Source organism: Poecile atricapillus, chromosome 31, assembly GCF_030490865.1.
Source record: "Poecile atricapillus isolate bPoeAtr1 chromosome 31, bPoeAtr1.hap1, whole genome shotgun sequence".
Classification (NCBI taxonomy): Eukaryota; Metazoa; Chordata; class Aves; order Passeriformes; family Paridae; genus Poecile; species Poecile atricapillus.
The window spans coordinates 4,022,818-4,041,943 of record NC_081279.1 but is presented as its reverse complement, the minus strand read 5'-3'; the positions used below and the strand labels follow the sequence as shown (position 1 = coordinate 4,041,943).

General features: G+C 47.3%; 2 protein-coding genes across 2 annotated transcripts; both read right to left on the bottom strand.

Annotated features, from left to right (window-relative positions):
* Positions 1-14: 14 nt before the first annotated feature.
* LOC131590103 (leucine-rich repeat and fibronectin type III domain-containing protein 1-like protein) lies at positions 15-10,707 on the bottom strand. The gene is made up of 2 exons (XM_058860001.1): positions 10,496-10,707; positions 15-1,437 (listed from the first exon to the last, which is right to left on the bottom strand). The coding sequence occupies exon 2, from the start codon at positions 1,416-1,418 to the stop codon at positions 15-17; it is 1,404 nt and encodes a 467-aa protein (XP_058715984.1). The 5' UTR covers positions 1,419-1,437; positions 10,496-10,707.
* Positions 10,708-13,843: 3,136 nt separating this feature from the next.
* On the bottom strand, positions 13,844-15,272 carry C5AR1 (complement C5a receptor 1). Its single transcript, XM_058859809.1, has 2 exons — positions 15,246-15,272; positions 13,844-14,949 (listed from the first exon to the last, which is right to left on the bottom strand). Exon 2 carries the CDS (start codon positions 14,930-14,932, stop codon positions 13,844-13,846), a length of 1,089 nt encoding a protein of 362 aa, XP_058715792.1. The 5' UTR covers positions 14,933-14,949; positions 15,246-15,272.
* Positions 15,273-19,126: the final 3,854 nt, after the last annotated feature.

Here is a 19,126-nt window from a genome sequence, read left to right as displayed (position 1 = left end):
TTCCCGGGAATCAATCACCGATAAACCAGGATCTCATCGGCCGAGCTGTTGTACTGGATCTGGTACATCCTCAACCCTTCCAGCTCCTCCTGCGGCGGCCACCGCACCAACGCCGACGTCGCCGTCACCTCGGCCACCACCACCCCCCCTCTGTCCCCCTTCTCCAGCTTGGAATCGTTGGAAAAGCTGGATTTGGCGGAAATCAGGATATCCGACGGCTCCGGCCCGGCCGTTCCCGCTTTTTTCCCCTCCTCATCCTCGCATTCCGTCCCGTTCCCTTCCGCCGTCACCCGGAACTCCACCGGCGCCGTCGACTCCCCGGCGGCGTTGGAGGCGATGCAGGTGAAGGTCCCTTGATCCCCCAACGCCGCTTCCAGGATATCCAAAGTCCCGTTTTGGTAGGAAACCGTCCTGGAGGTGTTGGCCACCAACTTCCCGTCGGGAGCGATCCAGCGCACGTAAGGATCGGGATCTCCCACGGCTTTGCACTTCAAGGACGCGCTTTGACCCACGGCCGTGGCCAGTTTGGGCGTCCTGTGGGTGATCATGGGAGGTTCGCACACGAATTCCTCCTCCCGGATGCTCCAGAAGTATTTTCCCATCAATTCCGGCGGCGAGGCGCAGGTTTCCAGGTCGTCCTCGCGCGTCAGGCGCCGCAACCAAACCAGCTCGCAGTTACAGTGGAGAGGATTCCCACCGAAACTCAACACCAAGGAGCTCAAGGGAGAACCTTTGGATTTGGCGTAAACGGGGATGCGGGAGAACAACGGATCCGGCGGGATTTTCTTCAACTTGTTGGAGGTCATGTCCAACCTGGCCAACTTGTGGAGGTTGGAAAAAATCCCCTCGGGCACGAACTCGATGAGGTTGTGATCCAAACTCACCGTGTTGACGTTGGACAACTTGGCCACCGTCGCCCACGGCACGTCCACCAAATTATTGTAGGACAAATCCAAATCCTCGATGGTCTCCAAGAAATCATCCAAGGATTTGGGCGAGATGAAGCTCAGCTGGTTGTTGCTGAGGATTAAATGGCGCAAATTAATTAACCCCTTGAAGTGATCCTCGTTAATGGACGTCAGGCGGTTGCTGTCGAGGTGGAGGGCGTGGAGACCCCTGAGGTCGGCGAAGGCGTAAGGCATGATCTGGCTGATGGTGTTGCGCGACAGCGTCAGGTGGATCAGTTGGGTCATGTTGGCGAAATCCCGCTTGCGGAGGACGGTGATGAAGTTGTCCATCAGGCGGAGCTCGGCCGTGCGCCGGTCGATGCCGGACGGCACGAAGAGGAGGCCGGTTTTGGTGCAGAGGATGGTGAAGGAAGGGGAGAGGTTCTGGCAGGAGCAGCGCTTGGGGCACGGAGGGGAGTTGGAGGCGGTCGTGGTGAAGAAGAAGAGGAGAGGGAGCAGGAGGTTTTCCATCGTCGGGAAAAACGGGAATCTGGGAGGAGAAATGGTGGAATTAGCGAAGAAAATGGCGGAATTAGCAAAGAAAATGGCGGAAAATGGAAGAAAATGGCGGAAAATGGAAGAAAATGGCGGAAAATGGAAGAAAATGGCGGAAAATGGAAGAAAATGGCGGAATTAGCGAAGAAAATGGCGGAAAATGGAAGAAAATGGCGGAAAATGGAACAAAATGGCGGAAAGTGGAAGAAAATGGCGGAATTTGCAAAAGAAATGGAGGAATTTTGGTGAATCCGTTGAGTTTTGGGGTTAAAAATCCAAGTTTTAATTCCAGGAGGTTCAGGAGATTCGGCTGAGAGAGAAATCCCAAACTTGAGAAGGAAAAACGGGAATCTGGGAGGGAAAATGGTGGAATTAGCGAAGAAAATGGCGGAAAATGGAAGAAAATGGCGGAAAATGGAACAAAATGGCGGAATTAGCAAAGAAAATGGTGGAAAATGGAACAAAATGGCGGAAAATGGAACAAAATGGCGGAATTAGCGAAGAAAATGGCGGAAAACTGAAGAAAATGGCGGAATTAGCAAAAAAAATGGAGGAATTTTGGTGAATCCGTTGAGTTTTGGGGTTAAAATCCAAGTTTTAATTCCAGGAGGTTCAGGAGATTCAGCTGAGAGAGAAATCCCAAAGCTGAGAAGGAAAAACGGGAATCTGGGAGGGAAAATGGTGGAATTAGCGAAGAAAATGGCGGAAAATGGAACAAAATGGCGGAAAATGGAAGAAAATGGCGGAAAATGGAACAAAATGGCGGAATTAGCGAAGAAAATGGCGGAAAGTGGAAGAAAATGGTGGAATTAGCAAAAAAAAAGGAGGAATTTTGGTGAATCCATTGAGTTTTGGGATTAAAATCCAAGTTTTAATTCCAGGAGGTTCAGGAGATTCGGCTGAGAGAGAAATCCCAAAGCTGAGAAGGAAAAAACGGGAATCTGGGAGAGAAAATGGGAGAAATCCATGGAAATGTGATGGAATTTGGGAAAAAAAAGGAGGAATTTTGGTGAATCCATTGAGTTTTGGGGTTAAAATCCAAGTTTTAATTCCAGGAGGTTGAGGAGATTCAGCTGAGAGAGAAATCCCAAAGCTGAGAAGGAAAAACGGGAATCTGGGAGGGAAAAATGGGAGAAATCCATGGAAATGTGATGGAATTTGGGAAAAAAAAGGAGGAATTTTGGTGAATCCATTGAGTTTTGGGGTTAAAATCCAAGTTTTAATTCCAGGAGGTTCAGGAGATTCGGCTGAGAGAGAGAAATCCCAAACTTGAGAAGGGAAAACGGGAAAAATCCATGGGAATGTGGTGGAATTCTGGAAAAAAATGGGATAATTCCATGCAAATACGGCGGAATTTGGGAAAAATGGGGATAAATCCGTGGAATTGGGGAGAAAACCAAGTTTAAGGTCGGGTTTTAATTCTAAAATGTCGAAAAAAATCCCCAGTTGTGAGGAAAATCCTGAATTTCAGAGGGAAAAATGGGAGAAATCCATGGAAATTTGGATTAATTTGGGAAAAAATGGGAGGAATTCAGGAAAATGCGGAATAATTTGGGAAAAGCTGGGAGAATTCCATGTAAAATTCCTGAAATCTGCAGTAATTCCCATTATTTCCTCTCCATTACCCCTGGAATTTTTCCAAGCTGGTTCCCGACATCCCGAATTTTCATCAAAATCTGGGCCACGGCCAAGAAATCTCCATAAAAAGCCGGAAAAAAAGCGGGAAAACCCTCGGGATTTGTTCCAAATCCAAATTATTCCTGAAATTCCATCCAAGGAGGGAAAATCCCCCCCGAATTCCAGGGAAATTCAAGTTTAAAATCCCTAAAAAAAGGGAATTTGGGTGTTTTATTATTCCATTATTATTATTATTATTATTTATTTATTTATTTTTAATAAAATAAAAAATTGTATTTTTTTGGGATGGTTTTCCCATGGATTGAGTGGAGAAAAAAAAAAGTGAATAAAATTTGAATATATTTAAATCAAATGAAATCAAATTTTGAATTTTAATTGAAAGAATAAATCCAAATATTAATCATTAATAACAGGGATAATGAAGAATGAAAAGAGTTCATTAAAATGAAATTAATTAAAATTAATTAAAAATTGATGGCAGTTCAAAGTTGGGAGGAATTAAAAAGAAATGAAAAATAAGAGTAGAAATGATCATCAAAAGAAAATAAAATCAATTATTAATTAATAAAATTAATTCTTAATTAATAAAAAGAATGAAATTAAAATAGTAAGAATGGGAATTAAGTAATAAAATTAAGAAATGGGAATAAAAATAAATTAAAAGAAATAAGATTAAAATCAAATAAAAAGAATAAAAATTAAATATTAAGAAGTAAAGGAATCGAGATAAAAAATTGAAAATAAAATAATTTTAAATAGAAAATGATTGATCAAAATAAAAATGAATTTAAATTAATAATTTAATTAATTAATGAACATTTGTTAAATAAATATATTTATTATCTTAATTTAAATAAGAATAACATACAAATGAATTCCATTTTAAATTTATTTTTATTAATATTAATTTATTGATTAAATTACCATTAATATCATTCTTTATAAAGGATCTTTATAAGGAATTAAAAAAATAAATGGATTAAAACCGACAATAAACGAAAATTAATTCAAATTCCAATTAACCAGAATTAAAATAAAGGAATAAAAAGGATTTTGAATTCAAATAACCCCGAAATAACCAAAATTAACCCGATAATTAAATAAATCCCGTTAATTGGATTCAATTAATTAATTAATACAAACTCATTCATCCCATTCATCCCTCGGGAATAAAAAAAATCCCAAAACTCCTGGAAATCCTCAGGAATTTCCCTTTTTTATCCCAAAAAATCCCCTGGGCTGAGGAAAAAGAGGCTTCTCCCGCTTTTCCCAGAGAATTCCAAGGAAAAAAGTTGGGAATTGGGCAGGGCCAGGCCCAAAATTCCAAGATTTCTGAGGGAAAAGGGCCCAAAATTCCAAGATTTTAGAGAGAAAAGGAGAATTTTGAGTAGGCCAAGGTCAGAATTCCAAGGTTTTTGAGGGAAAAGAGATCAAAATTCCCGGGATTTGAGGGGAAAAAGGAGAATTTGGAGTAGGCCGAGCTCAGAATTCCAAGATTTCTGAGGGAAAAGTGGGAAAAGAGGGAAGTGCTGAGGGTAAAATTCCAAGGTTTTGGAGGGAAAAGTGGGAATTGGGATGTGCCAGGTCCAAAATTCCAGGGATTTGAGGGGAAAAAGGAGAATTTGGAGCAGGCGAAACTCAAAATTCCAGGATTTCTGAGGGAAAAGTGGGAACTGGGCAAGTCCAGGCCCCAAAATTCCAAGATTTTAGAGAGAAAAGGAGAAATTGGAGTAGGCCAAGCTCAGAATTCCAAGATTTCTGAGGGAAAAGTGGGAAAAGAGGGAAGTGCTGAGCACAAAATTCCACAATTTCTGAGGGAAAAGGAGGATTTGGAGTAGGCCAAGGTAAAAATTCCAGGATTTCTGAGGGAAAAGAGATCAAAATTCCCAGGATTTGAGTGGAAAAAGGAGAAATTGGAGTAGGCCGAGCTCAAAATTCCAAGATTTCTGAGGGAAAAGTGGGAAAAGTGGAAAAGTGGGAAGTGCTGAGGGTAAAATTCCAAAGTTTTGGAGGGAAAAGTGGGAATTGGGGTAGGCTGAACTCAAAATTCCAAGATTTCTGAGGGAAAAGTGGGAAAAGAGGGAAGTGCTGAGCACAAAATTCCAAAGTTTTGGAGGGAAAAGGCCCCAAAATTCCCGGGATTTGAGTGGAAAAAGGAGAAATTGGAGTAGGCCGAGCTGAGAATTCCAAGATTTCTGAGGGAAAAGTGGGAAAAGTGGGAAAAGTGGGAAGTGCTGAGCACAAAATTCCACAATTTCTGAGGGAAAAGGCCCCAAAATTCCCGGGACTTGAGGGGAAAAAGGAGAAATTGGAGTAGGCCAAGCTCAGAATTCCGAGATTTCTGAGGGAAAAGTGGGAAAAGAGGGAAGTGCTGAGCTCAGAATTCCAGGATTTCTGAGGGAAAAGGAGAATTTGGAGTAGGCCAAGGTAAAAATTCCAACATTTCTGAGGGAAAAGAGATCAAAATTCCCGGGATTTGAGGGGAAAAAGGAGGATTTGGAGTAGGCCAAGCTCAAAATTCCAAGATTTCTGAGGGAAAAGTGGGAAAAGAGGGAAGTGCTGAGGGTAAAATTCCAAGATTTCTGAGGGAAAAGTGGGAAAAGAGGGAAGTGCTGAGCACAGAATTCCAGGGTTTGGGAGGGAAAAGTGAGATTTGGGATGTTCCAGGCCCCAAAATTCCAACATTTCTGAGGGAAAAGTTGGGAAATGGGCAGGGCCAGGCCCAAAATTCCAAGATTTCTGAGGGAAAAAGGCCCAAAATTCCAAGATTTTAGAGAGAAAAGGAGGATTTGGAGTAGGCTAAGGTCAGAATTCCAAGATTTCTGAGGGAAAAGTGGGAAAGAGGGAAGTGCTGAGGGTAAAATTCCAAGGTTTTGGAGGGAAAAGTGGGATTTGGAGCAGGCTGAACTCAAAATTCCAAGATTTCTGAGGGAAAAGTGGGATTTGGGATGTTCCAGGCCCAAAATTCCGAGATTTCTGAGGGAAAAGTGGGAAAAGAGGGAAGTGCTGAGCACAAAATTCCACAATTTCTGAGGGAAAAGGAGAATTTGGAGTAGGCCAAGCTCAGAATTCCAAGATTTCTGAGGGAAAAGGGCCCAAAATTCCCAGGATTTGAGGGGAAAAAGGAGAAATTGGAGTAGGCCGAGCTCAGAATTCCAACATTTCTGAGGGAAAAGTTGGGAATTGGGGTAGGCCAGGCCCAAAATTCCAAGATTTCTGAGGGAAAAGTGGGAACTGGGCAGGTCCAGGCCCAAAATTCCAACATTTCTGAGGGAAAAGGGCCCAAAATTCCAAGATTTTAGAGAGAAAAGGAGAATTTTGAGTAGGCCAAGCTCAGAATTCCAAGATTTCTGAGGGAAAAGTGGGAAAAGAGGGAAGTACTGAGGGTAAAATTCCAAAGTTTTGGAGGGAAAAGTGGGAATTGGGCAGGGCCAGGCCCAAAATTCCAACATTTCTGAGGGAAAAGAGATCAAAATTCCCGGGATTTGAGTGGAAAAAGGAGGATTTGGAGTAGGCCGAGCTCAGAATTCCAAGATTTCTGAGGGAAAAGTGGGAAAAGGGGGAAAAGAGGGAAGTGCTGAGCACAAAATTCCAAAGTTTTGGAGGGAAAAGGGCCCAAAATTCCCAGGATTTGAGGGGAGGAAAATGGAATTTGGGCCTGGCACAGAATTCCTGGGATCTGAGGGGGAAAAGTGGGAATTGGGCAGGGCCAGGCCCCAAAATTCCAAGATTTCTGAGGGAAAAGGGCCCAAAATTCCAAGATTTTAGAGAGAAAAGGAGAATTTGGAGTAGGCCAGGCCCAAAATTCCAAGATTTCTGAGGGAAAAGAGATCAAAATTCCCAGGATTTGAGCAGAAAAAGGAGAATTTGGGGTAGGCCAAGGTCAGAATTCCAAGATTTCTGAGGGAAAAGTGGGAAAAGAGGGAAGTGCTGAGCTCAGAATTCCAGGATTTCTGAGGGAAAAGGAGAAATTGGAGTAGGCCAAGCCCAAAATTCCAAGATTTCTGAGGGAAAAGTGGGAAAAGAGGGAAGTGCTGAGGGTAAAATTCCAAAGTTTTGGAGGGAAAAGTGGGAATTGGGGTAGGCCGAGCTCAGAATTCCAACATTTCTGAGGGAAAAGAGATCAAAATTCCCAGGATTTGAGCAGAAAAAGGAGAATTTGGAGTAGGCCAAGGTAAAAATTCCAGGATTTCTGAGGGAAAAGTGGGAAAAGAGGGAAGTGCTGAGCACAAAATTCCAGGGTTTTGGAGGGAAAAGTGGCATTTGGGATGTTCCAGGCCCCAAAATTCCAATATTTCTGAGGGAAAAGTTGGGAATTGGGGTAGGCCAGGCCCAAAATTCCAAGATTTCTGAGGGAAAAGGGCCCAAAATTCCAAGATTTTAGAGAGAAAAGGAGGATTTAGAGTAGGCCAAGCTCAGAATTCCAAGATTTCTGAGGGAAAAAGTGGGAAAAGAGGGAAGTGCTGAGGGTAAAATTCCAAAGTTTTGGAGGGAAAAGTGGGAATTGGGGTAGGCCAAGCTCAGAATTCCAAGATTTCTGAGGGAAAAGGGCCCAAAATTCCAAGATTTTAGAGAGAAAAGGAGAATTTTGAGTAGGCCAAGCTCAGAATTCCAGGATTTCTGAGGGAAAAGTGGGAAAAGTGGAAAAGAGGGAAGTGCTGAGCACAAAATTCCAAAGTTTTGGAGGGAAAAGGGCCCAAAATTCCCAGGATTTGAGGGGAAGAAAATGGAATTTGGGCCTGGCACAGAATTCCCAGGATCTGAGGGGGAAAAGTGGGAATTGGGCAGGGCCAGGCCAAAAATTCCGAGATTTCTGAGGGAAAAGTCGGAAAAAAGGTAAGTGCTGAGCACAGAATTCCAAGATTTCTGAGGGGGAAAAGTGGGATTTGGGGTAGGCCAAGGTCAAAATTCCAAGATTTCTGAGGGAAAAGAGATCAAAATTCCCAGGATTTCTGAGGGAAAAGGAGGATTTGGAGTAGGCCAAGGTCAGAATTCCAAGAATTCTGAGGGAAAAGCAGGAACTGGGCAGGTCCAGGCCCCAAAATTCCCGGGACTTGAGGGGAAAAAGGAGAAATTGGAGTAGGCCTAGATCAGAATTCCAAGATTTCTGAGGGAAAAGTGGGATTTGGGATGTTCCAGGCCCAAAATTCCAAGATTTTAGAGAGAAAAGGAGAATTTGGAGTAGGCCAAGGTCAGAATTCCAAGATTTTCTGAGGAAAAAGTGGGAAAAGAGGGAAGTGCTGAGCTCAGAATTCCAGGATTTCTGAGGGAAAAGGAGAATTTGGAGTAGGCCAAGGCAAAAATTCCAAGATTTCTGAGGGAAAAGAGATCAAAATTCCCGGGATTTGAGGGGAAAAAGGAGAAATTGGAGTAGGCCAAGCTCAGAATTCCAAGATTTCTGAGGGAAAAGTGGGAAAAGAGGGAAGTGCTGAGGGTAAAATTCCAAAGTTTTGGAGGGAAAAGTGGGAATTGGGGTAGGCCAAGCTCAGAATTCCAAGATTTCTGAGGGAAAAGTGGGAAAAGTGGGAAGTGCTGAGCACAAAATTCCACAATTTCTGAGGGAAAAGGCCCCAAAATTCCCGGGATTTGAGGGGAAAAAGGAGAATTTGGAGTAGGCCGAGCTAAAATTCCAAGATTTCTGAGGGAAAAGTGGGAAAAGAGGGAAGTGCTGAGCACAGAATTCCAGGGTTTGGGAGGGAAAAGTGAGATTTGGGATGTTCCAGGCCCCAAAATTCCAACATTTCTGAGGGAAAAGTTGGGAACTGGGCAGGTCTAGGCCCAAAATTCCAAGATTTCTGAGGGAAAAGGGCCCAAAATTCCAAGATTTTAGAGAGAAAAGGAGAATTTTGAGTAGGCCAAGGTCAGAATTCCAAGATTTCTGAGGGAAAAGTGGGAAAAGAGGGAAGTGCCAAGGCCCAAATCCCAAAATTTAAGTGAAAAATTCCCCCAACCCCCCCCTTTATTCCAACTTTTCCCCAAATCCTCGGGAATTTGGCATTTTCCCGGTTCAAAGCAATAAAATTCCTTCATTTTCCATCCCCAAATCCCATTTTTTTTCCATCCCAAAATTCCAGAAATCCCAGAAATTCCAGGCCCAAAGGGATCCATGGATTTGGAAAATAAAAAAAAAAAGGGATTTTTTTCCCATTTTTCCCAGTTCCAGGTGCAAATTCCCAAATTCCCAAATCCCAAATAAAAAAAATTCCTTGGGAATTTGGGAATTCGGGAGTTAAAAAAAAACCAAAAAAAACCCCAAAAAAAACCCCAAAAAACCCCAAAAAACTTGGATTTTTTCCCACTTGGAAAATCATTCCCAGGATAAAAAAAAAAATATGGAATTCCGGTTTAAATTATATAAGGAAAAGGGGGGTGAGGGAGGGAATTCTCATCCAGGTGCCGGCAAATCCCGATTTTCCAGGAAAAAAGATGGAGAATCCCTGGAATGCTTCACTTTAAAGGTCAAAACTCCTCCAAAAACCCCTTTATTCCATAAAAAAATTGGGATTTTCCATGGGAAAAAAGCGATTTTTCCAAGCTCTACCCGGCAACCCCAGCAAGGAATTTCCCCTCGGGGCTGCAGAATTCCCAAAAAAATGAAAATATTGGAATTTTGGGGGGGTTTAGGGTGAAAAATCTTTATTTTTTTTATGGAAAATCCGCGTTTTTATCCCGGTTTTTTCCCCAGGGAAAATTCCCGGTGGGAATTTTTGATGTTTCCACCCCGGGGGGGGGTGGGAAAAATGGGAATTTTTGGGGGGATTTGGGGTTTTTTTTTTTTTTTTAGGGATGAGAATTCCAAAGGCGCCGCCGCAACGCGGGAAGGACGCGCCCTGCTCGGAGTGAAAAAATCGGGAATTGCAGGTGCTGGAAAACCGGGAAAAACCTGGAAAAACCGGGAAAAAATCGGGAAAAAACCCGGGAAAAAAACCAGAAAAAATAAATAAATCAAGGAAAAAAAAAATAAAAATAAAATCCGAGGTGGTTTTGAGGAAGATGAAGGAAAATTTGGGAAAATCCCGAGGATTTTGGAGGAGGGAAAAGGAAAACCGGGAACACCTGGAAAAAGCCACACCTGGAAAAAAAAAAAAACCGCACCTGGATGACACGGCGGATTTATGGGATGCTCAGAATCCTCTAAAAACCCCCCCAAAAATCCCAAATATTTGGGAAAACCTCGGGATTTTTCCATGGAAAGCTTAAAAAAAAAGCTGGAAAAAAAATAAATAAATTTGGGAGGGGTCGCGGTTGGAAAAGGGGGGGGGGGGGAGGGGAAATGCGGATTTTATCCCGGTTTTTTTCCCGTTTTATCCCGATTTTTTTGCCGTTTCTCGCCGGGTTTTTTTAAGGAATTATCCCGATTTTTTTTTTATTTTATCCTGGAATTTTTTTTTTTTTTCCCGATATTCCAAACTCACCTTTTCCCGCCGAGGTTTCAGGGGGGCGGCGACCCCCGCGCCCCTCCCGGGGGTCCCGAGCCTTCCATGGCCGGGAGGGATCCCGGGAGGAGCAGGAAAAGAGGGAAAAAAAGAGGGAAAAAGGGGGAAAAAAAATTAAAAAAAAGAAGGAAAAGGAGGAGGAGGAGGAAGAGGAGGAAGAGGAGGAGGAGCCCCCGCCCCTCCCCCCCCTCCTGCGGCCGCGGGGAGGGGCGGGAAAAAAAGGGGGAGGGGCGGGGGGAGGGGAATTTTGGGAATTTTTTGGGGTTTTTTTTAGAGGATTAAGGCGGGAATTTTTTTTTTTGGAATTTTTTGGGTGAATTGGGGATGATTTGGGAAAATTCCTCGGGTTTTTTATCCCTAAGAAAAAAATCTCTGCCCTAAATCCCAGATTTTTCCTGGATCCTGGAATTCCTGGATCCCACAAATTCCAGACCCAGCACTGCCCACACACCCCGTCCCTAAATGGTCCCAAAATGGCCCAAAATCACCCCAAAATGGCCCAAAATGGACCCAAAATGGCCCAAAATGTCCCAAAATTTCCCCAAAATATCCCAAAATGGCCCTAAATGACCCCAAAATGTCCCAAAATGACCCCAAAATGGCCCAAAATGGACCCAAAATGGCCCAAAATGGACCCAAATGGCCCCAAAATGTCCCAAAATTGCCCCAAAATGTCCCCAAATGGCTCAAAATGGCCCAAAATGGCCCCAAAATGACCCAAAATGGCCCAAAATGGACCCAAATGACCCCAAAATGGCTCAAAATGAACCCAAAAAGGCCCAAAATGGACCCAAAATGGCCCAAAATGGCCCCAAATGTCCCAAAATTTCCCCAAAATGTCCCAAAATGGCCCTAAATGACCCCAAAATGTCCCAAAATGACCCCAAAATGGCCCAAAATTGCCCCAAAATGGCCCAAAATGTCCCAAAATGTTCCAAAATGGTCCCAAAATGTCCCAAAATGACCCCAAAATGGCCCAAAATGGCCCCAAAATGGCCCTAAATGGCCCCAAAATGGCCCAAAATGCCCCAAAATGTCCCAAAATGACCCCAAAATGGCCCAAAATGTTCCAAAATGGTCCCAAAATGTCCCAAAATGACCCCAAAATGGCCCAAAATGGCCTCAAAATGGACCCAAATGGCCCCAAAGTGCCCCAAAATGTTCCAAAATGGTCCCAAAATGGCCCAAAATGGCCCAAAATGGAGCCAAAATGGCCCCAAATGACCCAAAATGTTCCCTAAATGTCCCTAAAGGTCCCAAAATGTCCCAAAATGGACCCAAAATGACCCAAAATGTTCTCAAATGAACCCAAAATGGCCTCAAACGGCTCCAAAATGTTCCCAAATGGCCCCAAATGGCGAAAATTGTCTCAAAATGGCCCCAAAAATGTCCCCAAATGGCCCAAAATGGCCCAAAATGGCCTCAAAATGGCCTCAAAATGTCCCAAAATGTTCCCAAATGAACCCAAAATGGTCTCAAATAGCCCCAAAATGACTCAAAATGGCCCAAAATGGCCCCAAAATGACCCAAAATGGCCCAAAATGGCCCCAAAATGACCCAAAATGGCCCAAAATGGCCCCAAAATGTCCCAAAATGGCCCAAAATGGACCCAAAATGGTCCAAAATGTTCCCAAATGATCCCAAAATGGCCTCAAATGGCCCCAAATGTCCCAAAATTGCCCCCAAATGACCCGAAATGTTCCAGAATGTTCCAAAATGGCCCCAAAATGGCCCAAAATGTCCCAAAATGGCCCCAAAATGGCCCCAAATGATCCCAAAATGGCCCCAAATGATGATGATGATGATGAAGGTGACCATGAAGATGACCATGACCACGACGACAACGACAATGATGGTGACGATGATGATGATGATGACCGTGATGAAGATAATGAAGACAACCACGCCCACGACGATGATGAAGATGCCCATGATGATGATGATGACCATGACCATATGACAATGACAATCATGATGATGATGATGGTGATGATGACGACAATGACGATGATGAAGACGACCATGAAGATGACGATGCCCACAATGATGATGATGATGATGAAGGTGCCCATGACCATGATGACAATGATGGTGATGATGATGAAGATGAAGAAAATGAAGACAACGACGTGCACGATGATGATGATGATGATGACCATGACCATGATGACGATGATGATGATGATGACGACAATGATGATGATGATGATGAAGATGACCATTACCATATGACAATGACAATGATGATGATGATGATGATGAAGATGATGATGATGACAATGATGATGATGATGATGAAGATGACCATGACCATGATGACAATGACAATAACGATGATGACGATGACTACGATGAAGACAATGAAGACAACCACGCCCACGATGGTGATGAAGGTGACCATGATGATGATGATGACCATGACCATATTACAATGACAATGATGATGATGATGATGATGATGATGATGATGATGATGACGACAATGACGATGATGAAGACGACCATGAAGATGACCATGCCCACAATGATGATGATGATGATGATGAAGGTGCCCATGACCATGATGACAATGATGGTGATGATGATGAAGATGACTGTGAAGATGACCATGACCATATGACAATGATGATGATGATGACAATGATGAAGAAAATGAAGACAACGACGTCCACGACGATGATGATGATGATGATGATGACCATGACCATGATGACGATGATGAAGATGATGATGACGACAATGATGATGATGATGATGAAGATGACCATTACCATACGACAATGACGATGACCATGATGACGATGATGATGATGATGACGACAATGATGATGATGATGATGACCATTACCATATGACAATGACAATGATGATGATGATGATGATGATGATGACCATTACCATATGACAATGACAATGATGATGATGATGATGATGACCATGATGACAGTGATGGTGATGATGATGAAGATGACCATGACCATGATGACAATGACAATAACGATGATGACGATGACCACGATGAAGATAATGAAGACAACCACACCCACGACGATGATGAAGATGACCATGACCATATGACAATGATGATGATGATAATGACGAAGACAATGAAGACAACCACGTCCATGACGATGATGAAGATGCCCATGACGATGACGATGATGATAATGGTGATGATGACCACGATGAAGATAATGAAGACAACCACGCCCACGACGATGATGAAGATGCCCATGACGATGATTATAATGGTGATGATGACCACGATGAAGATGATGAAGACAACCACAACAACACCCCCCACCACCCCCACCCCCCTCACCCCCCTCACACCACCGTCCCTTCGCTCTCCACCGTGGTCCCACCGCTCCGCCCCCGGCTCTCCGTGGTGGCCCCACCTTCATCGCTCATCACCGCCCTCATCATCGCCCTCCACGATCTCCTCACCCGTCCCAGTCCCCGCCCCATCACGAGGTAGATGATGGGATTCACGCAGCCGTTGACGTACGCCAACCCCGCCACCGCCGGATCGGCCGCCTGCGCCCCGCGGAACGCCGCCGCGCCCGGCGCCGCCGCCGCCAGCACCAAACCCACCGCGTGGTACGGCAACCAACACGCGAAGAAGCTGATGATGACCACCAACACCGTCCTGGTGGCTTTCTGCGACCTCCCCAAGCCTCGCTCCCGCACGCGCAGCAACAGTCGGCCGTAACAACCGGAGATGACCGCGAACGGCCCCAAGAAACCGCAGAGGAACCGAAGAACCGCCGTCCCCACCTCGGCGCCGCGCCGGTGGCCGTAGGACAACACGCAGGTGGTTTTGGTCGAGAACGGATCCGTCCTCAGATGACGGAACGCGAACGACGGCGCCGTCAACGCCGCCGCCGCCGCCCAGGCGCCGGCGCAAACGGCCGCCGCCAAAAGAGGCGTCCGGTGGTTGTGACACCAAACGGGCCGGGCCACCAGAGCCCAACGATCGGCGCTGATGGCCGTGAGGAGGAGGACGCTGGAGAACATGGCGAGAACGGTGAGGGACGGCAGCGCCTTGCAGGCGACGCGGCCCAAGGGCCAGTGGTGGTCGGTGGCCAAGGGCAAGGCCAGGAAGGGCAAGGCCAAGCAGCTGAGAAGATCGGCCAGGGCCAGGTTGGAGAACCAGACGCCGTTGACGGCGGAGCGGAGCTCGGACGCCGTCACCCAAAGGACGGCGGCGTTGCCGGGGACGCCCAGGAGGAAAATGGCGGCGTAAAGGACCAGGACCCAACGGTGGCCGACGGGGATTTGGGTGGAGTCAAGGTCGGAGAGGTCGTCGAGGTCGTTCCAGGTGTTGTTCCAGGTGTTGTTCCAGGTGTTGTTCCAGGTGTTGTTGTCACTCCAGGTGTCGCTCCAGGTGAGGTCCCAAAGGGGGGAGGGGTCCATGGTGAGGTCACCAATACCTGGGGTGGGTGAAGGTGGTCAGGGGTGGGTCAGGGGAGGTTCTGCACCTGTTCAGGTGGTCCAGAACCTTCCCAGAGGTCACCAAACCCAGCCCAAGGTGGGTTCTGCACCTGTTCAGGTGATCCAGAAGACCCCAAGGTGGGTTCTGCACCGGTTCAGGTGATCCAGAACTTCCCAAAGGTCACCAAACCCAGCCCAAGGTGGGTTCTTCACCTCTCCAGGTGATCCAGAACTTCCCAAGGTTGGTTCTGCACCTCTCCAGGTGGTCCAGAAGACCCCAAGGTGGGTTCTGCACCTGTCAAGGTGGTCCAGAAGATCCCAAGGTGGGTTCTGCACCTGTCAAGGTGGTCCAGAATATCCCAAAGGTCACCAAATCCAACCAGGGATTGGTCAGGGGAGGTTCTGCACCTGCTCAGGTGGTCCAGAACCTTCCCAGAGGTCACCAAACCCAGCCCAAGGTTGGTTCTTCACCTCTCCAGGTGGTCCAGGACCTTCCCAGAGGTCACCAAACCCAGCTCAAGGTGGGTTCTGCACCTGTCCAGGTGGTCCAGAACTTCCCAAGGTGGGTTCTGCACCTGTCAAGGTGGTCAAGAACCTTCCCAGAGGTCACCAAACCCAGCTCAAGGTGGGTTCAGCACCTCTCCAGGTGGTCCAGAACTTCCCAAGGTTGGTTCTGCACCTCTCCAGGTGGTCCAGAAGATCCCAAGGTGGGTTCTTCACCTGTCCAGGTGGTCCAGAATATCCCAAAGGTCACCAAATCCAACCAGGGATTGGTCAGGGGAGGTTCTGCACCTCTCCAGGTGGTCCAGGACCTTCCCAGAGGTCACCAAACCCAGCCCAAGGTGGGTTCTGCACCTCTCCAGGTGATCCAGAACTTCCCAAGGTTGGTTCTGCACCTCTCCAGGTGGTCCAGAAGATCCCAAGGTGGGTTCTGCACCTGCTCAGGTGGTCCAGAACCTTCCCAAAGGTCACCAAACCCAGCCCAAGGTGGGTTCTTCACCTCTCCAGGTGGTCCAGGACCTTCCCAAAGACCCCCTGGTCCAGCCCAAGGTGGGTTCTGCACCTCTCCAGGTGGTCCAGAAGACCCCAAGGTGGGTTCTGCACCTCTCCAGGTGGTCCCAAAGATCCCAAGGTGGGTTCTACACCTGTCAAGGTGGTCCAGAAGACCCCAAGGTGGGTTCTGCACCTCTCCAGGTGGTCCAAGACCTTCCCAAAGACCCCCTGATCCAGCCCAAGGTGGGTCCTTCACCTCTCCAGGTGATCCAGAACTTCCCAAGGTGGGTTCTGCACCTCTCCAGGTGATCCAGAAGATCCCAAGGTGGGTTCTGCACCTGCTCAGGTGGTCCAGGACCTTCCCAAAGGTCACCAAACCCAGCCCAAGGTGGGTTCTGCACCTCTCCAGGTGGTCCAGAAGATCCCAAGGTGGGTTCTGCACCTGCTCAGGTGGTCCAGGACCTTCCCAAAGACCCCCTGATCCAGCCCAAAGTGGGTTCTGCACCTCTCCAGGTGATCCAGAACTTCCCAAGGTGGGTTCTGCACCTGTCCAGGTGGTCCAGAAGATCCCAAAGGTCACCAAATCCAACCAGGGATTGGTCATGGGAGGTTCTGCACCTGTCCAGGTGGTCTAGGAGACCCCAAGGTGGGTTCTGCACCTGTCCAGGTGGTCCAAGACCTTCTCAAAGGTCACCAAACCCAGCCCAAGGTGGGTTCTGCACCTGCTCAGGTGGTCCAGAACTTTCTAAAAGACCCTCAACCCCACCCCACCAGGTGACCAAGGTGTTTTGGGGTCTCCAGCTCCATTTTTTGTGGCCTTCAGCCTCATTTTTGGGGTCTCCACCCCATTTTTGGGGTCTTGGCCCCATTTTTGGGGTCTCCAACCTCATTTTTGGGGGTCTCAACCCCATTTTTGGGGTCTCCACCCCATTTTTGGGGGTCTCATCCCCATTTTTGGGGTCTCCACCCCATTTTTGTGGTCTCCAACCCCATTTTTGGGGGTCTCCAGACTCATTTTTGGGGGTCTCAGCCCCATTTTGGGGTCTCCACCCCATTTTTGGGGTCTCCAACCTCATTTTTTGGGGTCTCCAGACTCATTTTTGGGGTCTCCACCCCATTTTTGGGGTCTCCACTCCATTTTTGGGGTCTTGGCCCCATTTTTGGGGGTCTTCAACCTCATTTTTGGGGTCTCCACCCCATTTTTGGGGTCTCCACCCCATTTTTGGGGTCTTGGCCCCATTTTTGGGGGTCTCATCCCCATTTTTGGGGTCTCCAGCCTCATTTTTGGGGTCTCCGACCTCATTTTGGGGGTCTCCACCCCATTTTTGGGGTCTCCACCCCATTTTTGGGGTCTTGGCCCCATTTTTGGGGTCTCCAACCTCATTTTTGGGGGTCTCAGCCCCATTTTGGGGGTCTCCACCCCATTTTTTGGGTCTCCAGACTCATTTTTGGGGGTCTCATCCTCATTTTTGGGGTCTCCACCCCATTTTGGGGTTCTCAGCCCCATTTTGGGGTCTCCAGACTCATTTTTGGGGGTCTCAGGTCCATTTTTGGGGTCTCCACCCCATTTTTGGGGTCTCCAGCCCCATTTTTGGGGGTCTCATCCTCATTTTTGGGGGTCTCCACCCCATTTTTGGGGTCTCCAGACTCATTTTTGGGGTCTCCAGCCCCATTTTTGGGGTCTCCACCCCATTTTTGGGGGTCTCATCCTCATTTTTGGGGTCTCCAGACTCATTTTTGGGGGTCTCAACCCCATTTTGGGGTCTCCAACCTCATTTTTTGGGGTCTCCACCCCATTTTTGGGGTCTCCACCCCATTTTGGGGTCTCCAGCCCCATTTTTGGGGTCTCCACCCCATTTTTGGGGGTCTCAGGTCCATTTTTGGGGTCTCAGCCTCATTTTTGGGGGTCTCCACCCCATTTTTGGGTTTTTCAGCCCCATTTTGGGGGTCTCAGCCCCATTTTTGGGGTCTCCAGACTCATTTTTGGGGGCCCCACCCCACAGAGCGAGGGTGGAGCTGCCCCTCCCCTCCCCCCCCCCAGTTCCTCTCCCAAATTCTTGCGCCATCGGGGGTGGGGGAGGGGAGGATGAGGAAATTCCACATCGGGGGGGGGGAGGGGAGGGACACAGAAGGGTGGGGACCCCAGAAATGGGGCTGAGACCCCAAAAATGGGGTGGAGACCCCAAAAAACGGGGTGGAGACCCCAAAAAATGGGGCTGAGACCCCAAAATAGGGTGGAGACCCCAAAAATGAGTCAGGAGACCCCAAAATGGGGTGGAGACCCCAAAAATGGGGTGGGGCCCCCAAAAATGGGGCTGAGAACCCAAAAATGGGGTGGAGACCCCCAAAAATGAGGATGAGACCCCCAAAATGGGGCTGAAGACCCCCAAAAATGGGGTGGAGATCCCAAAAATGGACCTGAGACCCCCAAAAATGGGGCTGAGACCCCAAAAACGGGGTGGAGACCCCCAAAAATGAGGATGAGACCCCAAAATGGGGCTGAGACCCCCAAAAATGAGGATGAGACCCCCAAAAACGGACCTGAGACCCCAAAATGGGGCTGAAAAACCCAAAAATGGGGCTGGACACCCCCAAAATGAGGTTGGAGACCCCAAAAATGAGGATGAGACCCCCAAAAATGGACCTGAGAACCCAAAACGAGGCTGAGACCCCCAAAAATGGGGATAAGACCCCCAAAAATGAGGATGAGACCCCCAAAAAATGGAACTGAGACCCCCCAAAAATGAGGTGGAGACCCCAAAATGGGGCTGAAGACCCCCAAAAATGAGGATGAGACCCCCAAAAATGGGGTGGAGACCCCAAAAATGGACCTGAGACCCCCAAAATGGGGCTGAGACGCCCAAAAATGAGGATGAGACCCCAAAAATGAGGATGAGACCCCCAAAAAATGGGGTGGAGACCCCCAAAAATGGGGTTGAGACCCCCAAAATGAGGTTTGAGACCCCAAAAATGAGTCTGGAGACACGAAAAAATGGGGCTGGAGACCCCAAAAATGGACCTGAGACCCCCAAAATGGACCTGAGACCCCCAAAAAATGGGGTGGAGACCCCAAAAATGAGGATGAGACCCCCAAAAATGGACCTGAGACCCCCAAAAATGGACCTGAGACCCCCAAAAAATGAGCATGAGACCCCAAAAAATGGGGCTGAGACCCCCAAAACG